The sequence below is a fragment of the Hemiscyllium ocellatum genome, chromosome 12 (assembly GCF_020745735.1).
Source record: "Hemiscyllium ocellatum isolate sHemOce1 chromosome 12, sHemOce1.pat.X.cur, whole genome shotgun sequence".
NCBI classification, from domain to species: domain Eukaryota; kingdom Metazoa; phylum Chordata; class Chondrichthyes; order Orectolobiformes; family Hemiscylliidae; genus Hemiscyllium; species Hemiscyllium ocellatum.
In genome coordinates, this window is record NC_083412.1 from 31,409,331 (window position 1) to 31,421,488 (window position 12,158).

General features: G+C 42.8%; 1 protein-coding gene across 1 annotated transcript in view; it reads right to left on the reverse strand.

Moving 5' to 3' along the window:
- Positions 1–12,158, reverse strand: part of frmpd4 (FERM and PDZ domain containing 4) — a 154,619-nt gene that overhangs the window by 37,824 nt on the left and 104,637 nt on the right. Inside the window, exon 6 of the mRNA XM_060832964.1 lies at positions 3,001–3,132. Coding sequence (XP_060688947.1) covers positions 3,001–3,132 — 132 coding nt within the window. The remainder of the gene's footprint in view (positions 1–3,000; positions 3,133–12,158) is intronic.

The following is a 12,158-nucleotide window of genomic DNA, read 5'->3' on the forward strand; positions in this document are numbered from 1 at the left end:
GGACTGGAGGGTGGCAATGCTACGTCTTTGTTCAAGAAAGGCTGCAAGGAGAAACCGGGGAACTATAGACCTAAAAGCCTGACATTGGTGGTGGATAGGTTGTTGGAGGTGATTCTGAAAGATCGGATTTACTTGCATTTGGAGAGGCAAGGAATGAATAGGGATAATCAACATGGTTTTTGTAAGGAAATCCCCATCTCTCAAACTTGATTGAGTTTTTTTTCGATAAAGTAACCAGAAAGATTGATGAGGGCAGAGCGGTAGGCATTGTTTGCATGGACTTCAGTAAAGCTTTTGACAAGGTTCCGCACGGTAGCCTAATTAGTAAAGTTAGATCATATGGGATTCAGGGTGAGCTGGCCAATTGGATAGAAAATTGGCTTTACAGTAGGAGACAGATGGTGGTGTTGAAGAGTTGTTGTTCAGAATGGAGGCCTGTGACCAGCAGTGTTCCACAGGGTTCAGTATTGGGTCCACTTTTGTTTATCATTTATATAAATGGCTTGGATGAGAATATAGGAGGCATAGTTAGTAAGTTGGCGGTATGATGGACAGGGAAGAAGATTATCTAATATTACAAAGGGATCTTGATTAACTGGGTCAATGGGCTGATCAGTGGCAGATGGAGTTTAATTTTGGATAAATGTGAGGTATTGCATTTTGATACAACAAACAAGGGCAGAACTTGTAAAAATAAAAGGGAGCAAAAGTGAGTACTGCAGATGCTGGAATTAGAGTCAAGAGTGCGGTGCTGGAAAAGCACAGCAAGTCAGGCAGCTTCCGAGGAACAGGAAAATAAATGTTTCGGGTAAAGGCGCTTCATCAAGAATGAGGCTAGGAGCCTCGGGGATGGAGAGATAAATGGGAGCTCGGTGGAGCTCGGGGAGAAGGTACCTGAGAGTGCGATAGGTGGTTGGAGATGGGGTAAAGGTGATAGGTTGTAGGGGAGAGTGGTGCAGTTAAGTGGGAAGGAAGGTGGACAGATGGGACAGGTCATGAGGATGGTGCTGAGCTAGAGATTTGGAACTGGGATAAGGTGGGGGGAGGAGAAATGAGGAAACTGGTGAAATCCACATTGATGCCATGGGGTTGGAGAGTCCTGAGGCGGAAGATGAGGCGTTCTTCCTTCAGGCGTTATGTGGTAAGGGAGCGGCGGTGGACCTGCATGTCCTCGTCAGAATGGGAGGGGAAGTTGAAGTGTTTGGCCATGGGGCGATGGGGTTGGTTAGTGCGTGTGTCCCAGAGACATTCTCTGAAGCGCTCTGCGAGTAGGCGTCCTGCCTCCCCAGTGTAGAGGAGACCGCATCGGGAGTAACGGATACAGTAAATGACATGTGTGGAAGTACATGTGAAATTTAGATAGATGTGGAATGCTTCTTTGGGGCCTTGGACGGAGGTGAGGGTGGAGGTGTGGGCGCAGGTTTTACAATTCCTGAGGTGGCGGGGAAGGTGCTGGGAGGGGTGGGAATAAACTTTATGGAGGTGAGGGCCAGGGGCTCTGTCCCAGGAGCACCAGGTCCACCACAGAACACACCAGATGACCTCCTCCTTCTGCAATTTCCCCTCCCACATGATTGATGATGCCCTCCAATGCATATCATCCATTTCTTGCACCTTTGCCCTAGAACCCCTCCAACCACAACAAGGACAGAAGCCCCACCAGGGATATATTTCCCTCCCCACCCCTATCTACTTTCCGTAAAGACCGTTCCCTCCACGACTACCTCGTCAGGTCCACACCCCCTAACAACCCACCCTCCCCTCTCTTTTTAAGGTGAGAGGAGAAAGTTTCAAAAAGGACATGAGGGGCAACTGTTTTTACACAGAGAGCGGTTCGTCTGTGGAAAGAACTGCCAGAGGATGTGGTGGATGCAGGTACAGTGAGAACATTTAAAAGACACTTGGATAAATATGTGAATAGGAAAGGTTTGGAGGGATGTGGGCCAAACCCAGTAAGTGGGACTAGTTTGGTTTAGGAACATGGTCTGTGTAGACTAGGTGGACCGAAGGATTGGTTTCTGTGTTGTATGACTCTATGTAATGAAATGGTTTCTGATAAAGTTTTAAAATGACTGTTTAGCATGAATTAAAGTGTTAGGTTATGAGGACAGATTGTATAAACCTGATTAATATTCTTTTGAGTTCAGAAGATTGAGGGTCGATTCAGTAAAGGTAATTAAAATAGTAAAGTCCTGCTAGAGAAGATATAGAGAAACAAATTCCTCACGTGGCAGAATCTAAGACAAGGGATTGCCCTGTTAACAATTAGAGCAAGGCCGTTTGAATATGAAATTAGGCAGCACTCCTTCCTATAGTGGGTACAAAGGCAAAATACTGTGCTAGAAATTCATATTAAAATAGAAAATACTGGAAATATTCAGCATGTAAGAAAGCATTACTGAGGAGAGAAATAGATTTAATATTTCAGGTGGATCTTTGTCAGAGCTGGAAGGTTAGAGCGATATCAGGTGTAAGAGACAGGAAAAGCACAATTGGAGGAAAGACCGAAAGGGAAGGTTTGTGATAGGGTGGAAGACAGGAGAGAAGAGGATATGTGAAGACAAGAACAATGAAAGGCAAAAGGGGATAGAGACAACTGAAATTGTTCCAGTTTGATAATGGTTTTAAAGGATGTGTAACAAAGGTGGATAAGTAAGGACACACAGATCATTTATAATCTGGCATAATGGAGGATTAGGTTGACGGACTAAATATCCTACTGCTATTCACATCTTTCTGTTTTAAGTTAGATCATTTTTCTGTTGCAGTGACAGACCTGGGTGTGACATGAATGTTAAAGTATTTATACACAACTCTGGAGGCTTAGTTTTGTTTAATACCAAAATTGGGAATTTAGCTTCCACAGAAATGGCCCCCGAGATCCTTCCAGTCAGATGTCATGTGATGTCGGAGTCCAGGCTGTTGCCTTGAGCAGGATTTTCTCACTTTAATTCTGCCTTGCATGACAGCAGTTCTTCATACACCTTTAAGAGCAATTACCTGAGTAAGCGTCTCCTGGTCATGAAGCAAGAGGAGTTTGGTCGCTTCTCCTTCATTGCGCTGCTCAAGCATCAAGGAGAAATGTTCGATACATTTGATGGAGAGTTTCTCTTGAAGGGTCAGAATCACATCCTGTTAACATAGAAGTATTGTATTAAAATATTATTTATTTTCATTAACTAGTTTAATTAGATTTACATCAATTATATCAAAATACTATCTGCAGTCATTGTTAAAGACTATCTCAGACCACTTAATCCATGTTGGGCCTAAAACTGCTGTTTATGATAAGGCAAAAGGAGAGGTTAGAATCATAGAGATGTACAGCATGGAAACAAAACCTTCGGTCCAACTTGTCCATGCTGACCAGATATTCTAAATTAATATAATCCTGTTTTCCAGCAATTGGCCCATGTTCCTCTAAAGCCTTCCTCTTCATATACCCAGCTAGATGCTGTTTAAATGCTGTTATTGTATCAGCCTCCACCACTTCCTCTGGCAGCTCATTCCATACATGCACCACCCTCTGTGGAAAAAGTTAACCCTTAGGCCCCTTTTAAATCTTTTTCCTCTCACCTTATACCTGTGTCCTCTAGTTTTGGATTCTGCCACGGTGGGGGAAAAGACCTTGGTGATTCACTCTATGCCCCTCATGATTTTATAAACCTCTATAAGATCACGCTCCAGGGAAAACAGCCCCAGCCTATTTAGCGTCTCCCTATAGCTTAAATCCTGGCAACATTCTTGTAAATCCTTTCTGAATCATTTCATTTTTCACAATATCCTTCCTATAGCAGGAATGTTAGAATTGAATGCAGCATTTGAAAAATGGCCTAACTAATGTCCTGTACAGCTGCCGCAATGGCTCCCAACTCCTATACTCAATGCATTGACCAATAAAGGAAAGCATACCAAACACTTCCTTCACTCTCCTTTCTACCTGCTTCTCTTCTTTCAAGGAACCATGGACCTGCACCCCAAGGTCTCTTTGTTCAACAACACTCCCCAGGACCTTACCGTTAAGTGGATAAGTCCTGTTCTGATTTGCCTTTCCAAAATGCAGCACCTCACATTTATCTAAACTAAATTCCATCTGCCACTCCTCGGCCCACTGGCCCTTCTGATCAAGGTCCTGTTTTACTCCGTTGCTGGAAGAAGGAGAAGGAAGAGGAGAGAGGAAATACTCATCTATGGCTTTACCTTCTACCTCAACCACAGTGTTTGAGACATCTCTACTTTGCTAAAAATATCTTTATTCTGCTCTCTACTCAGTTTAAGTGATAGAATTTCCAGTGGCTGAGAGGGCGAATGTGGCTATACATTTTATACTACTTCCTAGTTAAAGAGGGCAATATTTGCAACACCTACCAGTTTTCCATCCAGTGTTCTGTAAAGGAAGCCACTGAGTCTGTTTTGTGTCTCTTTCTCACCACTGATCGCACTTTCCAGCACATGGCCTACAGTCTTGAATGCTCTGACTTTTCAAGTGCTTATGCAATCAGCTGCTTTGCATTCACCATGTCCATATCTTTCATAATCTTATACATCTCAATCAGATCCCCTTCCAGCCTTCTCTGCTCTAAACAATCCAACCTTATCCAGCTTCTCTTCATTGTTAAAGTGCTCCATCTCAGGCAACATCCTGGTGAATCTCCTCCATACCTACTCCAATGCAATCACATCCTTCCTATAGTGTGCAGACCAGAACTGCACACAGCACTCCAGCTGTGGTCTGACCAAAGTCCTGCTCAGATCCAACATAACCTCCCTCCTCTTACAATCTATACCCCAACTGATCAAGGCAAGTGCCCTGTCTGCTTTATTAACCAACTTATTAACCAACTGCTTTTAAGAACATGTGGACAATCACCCCAACATCCCTTTGTTCCTCTAAGTTTCTTAATATCCTGCCATTCATTGAGTTCTTCCTTATCTTATTACCTCACAGCTTTCAGGGTTAAATACCATCTGGCACTGATCCCCTCGTGTGATCAGCCCGCTTATGTCTTCCTGCAACCTAAACCTTCTTCCTCACTATTAACCGCACAATCACTAATTTTCTTGTCAGCTTTCACATTCTCATATACATCAAATAAAAGGACCCAGCATTGATTCTTGTGACATGCCACTGCACAGTGGGCTCCAGTCACACGAATAGTCTTCTACTACCACACTCTGTCTCCTACCAACAAAGCCGATTGTGGATCCATCTTGTCAAGTTATCTAGATCCCATATTCTTTAATCATCTTCAGGCATAAGTTCCATCTGACTGGTCACCTCCTCAAGTTGTTGAATCAACTTATTTTGACACAACCTCCCTCTGACAAATACATGCTGATTATCCCTCTTCAAACACCCTACCAATGTCCTCTTGCTCCACACACAGATTGCTCCCTTAGTCCCTAATGGACACAATTCTTTCCCTGGTTATCCTCTTCCTCTTGGTCTACTTGTACAGCTATTTCTGGTATAACAGATGGTTGTGTTCCTGTGCAACCTCACTCTATATAACATCACCCTGGAGAAGATTGCTGTTGAAAATCACTATATGTGTGCAGTAGAGTGTTTGCGCTATCCAAACAGCTTCCAGTATTCATCAAACATGTAAAAGCCAATTTGTGTTGATGAAACACAAGTGATACCAGAAATACCTGTAGAATATCTTGGGATTCTCCCTAATCTTAAAGGTCAGCATTTTTCATAGCCCCTCTTTCTCTCCTGCACTTTCCACACTACACTAAAGCTTCCACTGTTTTGCTCCTTTTGTACCTGTTAAGAGCCTCTCTTTTCCTTCATATTCAATCCTAAACATTCGTAGACACCAAGGTTCTCTGTGGCATGTTGCTCCTACATATCACCCTACAGGGAACATTTTGGGCCTGTACTCTCCCCATTTCCTTTTTGAATGCCTCCCATTATTCTGCTGTAGATTTTCCCACAAGCTGTTCTCAGTCTACTTTGGCCGGATCCTCCCTTGTTTTAATAAAATCGGCCTTCCCCTTATCCAAAACCCTTCACTGCAGACCATCTCTTTCCATAATTATAACTCAATGCTTGGTGAATTATTTATTTATTTATTTGAGACAAGTGACCACGTATATTATAACTTGCCAGATTTTTAAAGCTCGTTCTTCAGTTCAGTGACTGTGTTACTCTGTGTATTTAATATAACTGTGAGAAGCTCTTACACAAGTTAAATCTCTAGTAAAAGGTTTTTAAAATCATTTCTTTCATGCTAATTAGCAATAATTGGGCAAACTTCTATTATAATTCAAGCCAAGAAACTGATGTGTAATCCTGCAGGCACTCATTGCTAGGTAGCTTCAGAAATAGCTGGGAGGACACTGGAAAGTAAGTGCAGTCTGAATTGCTTGGCATCCCTCCACCATTGCTTTCCTCCCTCTTTGAAAATGGAAGATAATTTCAACTGGGAAACAAGGTGACCTAACAGGTTGTGTATACCAGATGCTATTTCAGGATTCTTTAAAAGAGAATCAAAAAGATTATAAAACCAAAGAACAAGGAGAAGGCTCTGAGATGATCTGTAATAACTTGCTGTAACAGATCTTTTGCAGTGTGTCACTGAAGTCCACGTGACATCTTAATGCCCTCCCAGACTTCAGCAGCTGTCTACTTTAAACGTACTGTATTTGACAGAGTGCTTTATTGCCAGAGAATTGCAGTACTATGTCACGAGCGCTCATGACATTAACGAATTGCTTCTCGTACCACTAGTCAAAAACCCAGAAAACAATATATTTTTGTACATGTACTGACAAATTTTGGATGCAAAGTTCTCATGGAAATCAAACTGCATTCAATAAGCTTGAGCATCTCAGAGTTTCACCAAATTAATCTTAATCTCACTGTCACTAGATCAGAATCAGAAATGGAAGTTCTAACAGACAACACAGTTTAATTGAATTGCATAACTTCCTAGATGTGAACGGAATGACTATTGGATGGAATGCCTTGTTAGTGAAGAATGAGATGCTGCATGTAATAAATTGAGCGTGTTTTTGCTAGAGGCTGCTATATGGGTTGTTTCTAGTTCTGTCTATTTTTGTAACCAGGGCTAAAATGACCGAAGATTATTCCGGGTAACTAGGGAGCAATTTCACTGTTGCTCTTTCCTCTAGCTTGTACCATTTGTTAAAATTCAATAAAGTCTAATAAAGAATTCCATGTATTATTCAGCTGGTGGAAGCCTTGGGATATCAAGATGAAGCAGTATTTCAAAGCAGGGGGATCTGGGAGGGATTATAGTAGTGGGTGGAAAATGGATTCATTAACTTTGCCTTGCTTACACTGTAACTTAATATTTAACATGAATTGGATAAATAACAACATAATTGTTTCCTTTAATACCAGTGATTTATAGCAAATATGTTTTCTCATTTCCTAACAGTGTTAAAATTCTCTCCAGGTACCGATCAAATGAACAAGTTAAAAGTACGCCCTGGCATCAAATCTGTGTGTGACAACATGACAGAGTCATAGTATTGTCAGCTTAGAAGGAGACCATTTGGAACACCTGTGGCTGGTGTAAAAGTTGATGGTTGTTTCGTTCCATTAGGCTTCTTGATTAGATTAAATTCCCTACAGGATGGAAACAGGCTCTTAAGCCCAACAAGTCCACACCGACCCTCCGAAGAGTAACCCACCCGGACCCATTCCCCCTGACTAATGCACCTAACACTTCGGGCAATTTAGCATGGCCAATTCACCTGACCTTCACATCTTTGGATTGTGGGAGGAAACTGGAGAACCTGGAGGAAACCCATGCAGACACAGGGAGAATGTGCAAACTCCACACAGTCACCCAAGGCGGGAATCAAACCCAGGTACCTGGCTCTGTGAGACAGCAGTGCTAACCACTGAGACACGGTGCCACTTTGATTAGATTACTTACAGTGTGGAAACAGGCCCTTCAGCCCAACAAGTCCACACCGACCCACCAAAGCGGAACCCACCCAGACCCATCCCCCTACATTTACCCCTTCACCTAACATTATGGGAAATTTTAGCATGGCCAATTCACCTAACCTGCACATCTTTGGACTGTGGGAGGAAACCGGAGCACCCAGAGGAAATCCACACAGACAAGGGGAGAATGTACAAACTCCACACAGACAGTCGCCTGAGGCGGGAATTGAACCTGGGTCTCTGACGCTGTGAGGCAGCAGTACTAACTACTGTGCCACCGTGCCACCCACCATGCCACCATGACGTTGAGGAACAAATTTTTCTTTATTTAACAATACATTACAATCATACTACAAATAGTAACAGCTCTCCTGTGGTGTTACGCATTGAGTTCCATGGTTTTCTTTGGATTGTATACGAGTTAGATTTTGGCAGTGATATGACATCAGTGAGAGCTCAATCACTTCAGTCGACTGGCCTTTCCACCTAAATGTGAACTAAAGCTCAAAGCAAAAGCAGTTAAAGCAGAACTCTGTACTCTTTTTTTCACAATTGACTTGTAGCTTAAAAAAGAAAGAGGAATCCAAGGCACCAGATTACATTTTCCTAAAATGCTATTTGATTATTGAAAGTAACATTATAAAAAGCATTGGTCATAGACAGTTCCTTAAAGTTAAGCATTTCTGACAATTTTTTAAAAAAAACCTGTACTGGGTTCAACGATGATAACTCTGACCTCACAAAATGGGTGATATTGATTCAATTGCCCATAACAGAGATCCCCCATTATATTATTATATTCTGGTATTCTTTCTCTGACATTGTTTGCCACGTCACAATGATGACTACAATTCAGAAATTATTTGGAGGAGCCGGTGTTGGACTGGGGTAGACAAAGTTAAAAATCACACAACACCAGGTTATAGTCCAACAGGTTTATTTGGTAGCTCTAGCTTTCAGAGCGCTGCTTCTAAACCACCTGATGAAGGAGCAGAGCTTCGAAAGCTCATGCTTCCAAATAAACCTGTTGGACTATAACCTGGTCTTGTGTGATTTTTAACACAATTCAGAAAATCCTTCATTGCTTGTCAAGTACTTTGGAATGCCCTGAGATAAAAGCAAATTCTTTCTTATCCACTGAAGTCAACTTTATCCACAAGGTGGGAACTTCTTAAGCTGAGGGGGGGGGGGGGGGTAGCTTTGGAGACAGGATGGGATCAAAGTTGTGATTTAAAACAAAGTGCTGGCTCCCAATATGTTCCTGCTTTCTGCTTTTTCAGAAGGTGACTTGTATGTATGCAGCAACATGCCTGGCACAGTATAGAAGCTAACAGAAGTTATTAAGCAATTTTGCCAGAATGATGTGCCACATGGGACTAACTTTGTGTCTGTGATTCGGCACCTCAACAAGGGTGATCAGAACAACATGGTACAGAGGAACCTCAATTATCCGGCATTCGATTATCCAAATATCAGATTATCCGGCAAGATCTCTAGGTCCAAATGCTCAGCAGAACTATTTTATCTAGCATTCGATTATCCGGAATTCAATTAACTGAGAGAAATATTCCCTACCCGTGTCCTTCGTATAATCGAGGTTCCTCTGTGGTTAAATGCATTGTGGTGTTGATGGTACACACTGGAAAGCCTGAGGTCATCCAGAGGTAGAAGCTTCCTATGGGATAGATAGTTCTTGCAGACTGATGTCTCACATAGGGCTAGAATTGAAGAGGTGGCTGGCACCTATATTGAATTTAGGCGTGGGCAAAGGGGACAAATAGACCACAGACACCCTGTTTTCCCTCTCCGACAAACCCATAGTAGCCATTGGCTGTGGGTGTTCTAGTTGGTCCATCAGGAATCAGTCAGAATACTTGGATCAGCAGGCCAGGTGAAAGGTGATGGTACCAGTGGTTGTTGTTGGAGGGAGGGGATGGTACAGTCAAATGTTTACAATACAATCACGTATGACTGAGTTTTTCAAAACAGCTGCAGGGAAGAGTTTCTGTAAACACATTCAGTGGCAGTATCAGCGAGTATGTTAACAGTCAATGTACAAATGTAGCATTTAGGATGTCTTAATAAATCACATAACGTTGGAAAATCCTGTTAGTAAAGTGTTACCTACTGGTTTAACAGTAGAGGAAAGAGAACTTTTCAATGAAATGTGACAGGATATTACAAGCATAATAATATGTCAGGAGATTGTCAATGATTTTGCTCACAGTCAGTGCTCAGTTTGGCTGATGGTTTCATCTTAATAACTACTGTTAGCTGTCTGCCTGTCTTGCTGTTCCCTAAAGATGAGTGTTTACTCGGCGAAGATTAATTTTTGCAAGGTGACAATCTCCCCTGATCTTCAGGCATTTCCTGTATGACAGTGCCTTTTCAGTTCTGCTTTTGTCTGTGTGTCGAGTTCTGTCTAAGTGTCTGTAAATTTCTGATTTGGAGATGCCGGTGTTGGACTGGGGTGTACAAATCTACAGGTTTATTTGAAAGCACTAGCTTTCGGAGTGACGCTCCTTCATCAAGTGGTTGTGGTTTAGAACATAGAACATAGAAAATAGAAAAATACAGCGCAGGCCCTTCGGCCCTCAATGTTGCGCCGATCCAAGCCCACCGAACCTACACTAGCCCACTATCCTCCATATGTCTATCCAATGCCCGTTTAAATGCCCATAAAGAGGGAGAGTCCATCACTGCTACTGGTAGGGCATTCCGTGAACTCATGACTCGCTGAGTAAAGAATCTACCCCAACATCTGTCCTATATATACTTACCTCCCCTTAATTTAAAGCTATGCGCCCTCGTAATAGCTGACTCCATACGTGGAAAAAGGTTCTCATGGTCAACCCTATCTAAACCCCTAATCATCTTGTACACCTCTATCAAGTCACCCCTAAACTTTCTTATCTCCAATGAGAACAGCCCCAAGTACCTCAGCCTTTCCTCATACGATCTTCCTACCATTCCAGGCAACATCCTGGTAAACGTCCTCTGCACCCATTCCAGTGCCTCCACATCCTTCCTATAGTATGGCGACCAAAACTGCACACAATACTCCAGATGCGGCCGCACCAGAGTCTTATACAACTGCAACATGACCTCAGGACTCCGGAACTCAATTCCTCTACCAATAAAAGCCAGTACACCATATGCCTTCTTCACAGTACTATTTACCTGGGTGGCAACTTTCAGAGATCTGTGTACATGGACACCAAGACAATAGACAATAGGTGCAGGAGTAGGCCATTCAGCCCTTCGAGCCTGCACCGCCATTCAATATGATCATGGCTGATCATTCCTAATCAGTATCCGCTTCCTGCCTTATCTCCATAACCCTTGATTCCACTACCTTTGAGAGCTCTATCCAACTCTTTCTTAAATGAATCCAGAGACTGGGCCTCCACTGTCCTCTGGGGCAGAGCATTCCACACAGCCACCACTCTCTGGGTGAAGAAGATTCTCCTCATCTCTGTCCTAAATGGTTTACCCCGTATTTTTAAGCTGTGTCCTCTGGTTCGGCACTCACCCATCAGCGGAAACATGTTTCCTGCTGCCAGAGTGTCCAATCCTTTCATAATCTTATACGTCTCAATCAGATCCCCTCTCAGTCTTTTAAATTCAAGGGTATACAAGCCAGTCACTTCAGTCTTTCAGTGTAAGGTAATCCCTCCATTCCAGGAATTGACCTCGTGAACCTATGCTGCACTCCCTCAATAGCCAGAATGTCTTTCCTCAAATTTGGAGACCAGAACTGCACACAGTACTCCAGGTGTGGTCTCACCAGGGCCCTGTACAGCTGCAGAAGAACCTCTTTGCTTCTATACTCAATCCCTGTTGTTATGAAGGCCAGCATGCTATTAGCCTTCTTCACTACCTGCTGTACCTGCATGCTTGCCTTCATTGACTGGTGTACAAGAACACCCAGATCTCTCTGTATTGCCCCTTTACCTAAATTAATTCCATTGAGGTAGTAATCTGCCTTCCTGTTCTTGCCCCCAAAGTGGATAACCATACATTTATCCACATTAAACTGCATCTGTCCACTCACCTAACTTGTCCAGGTCACCCTGTAATCTCCTAACATCCTCATCACATTTCACCCTGCCACCCAGCTTTATATCATCAGCAAATTTGCTAATGTTATTGCTGATACCATCTTCTATATCATTAACATATATTGTAAAAGCTGTGGTCCCAGCACTGATCCCAGCGGTACCCCACTGGT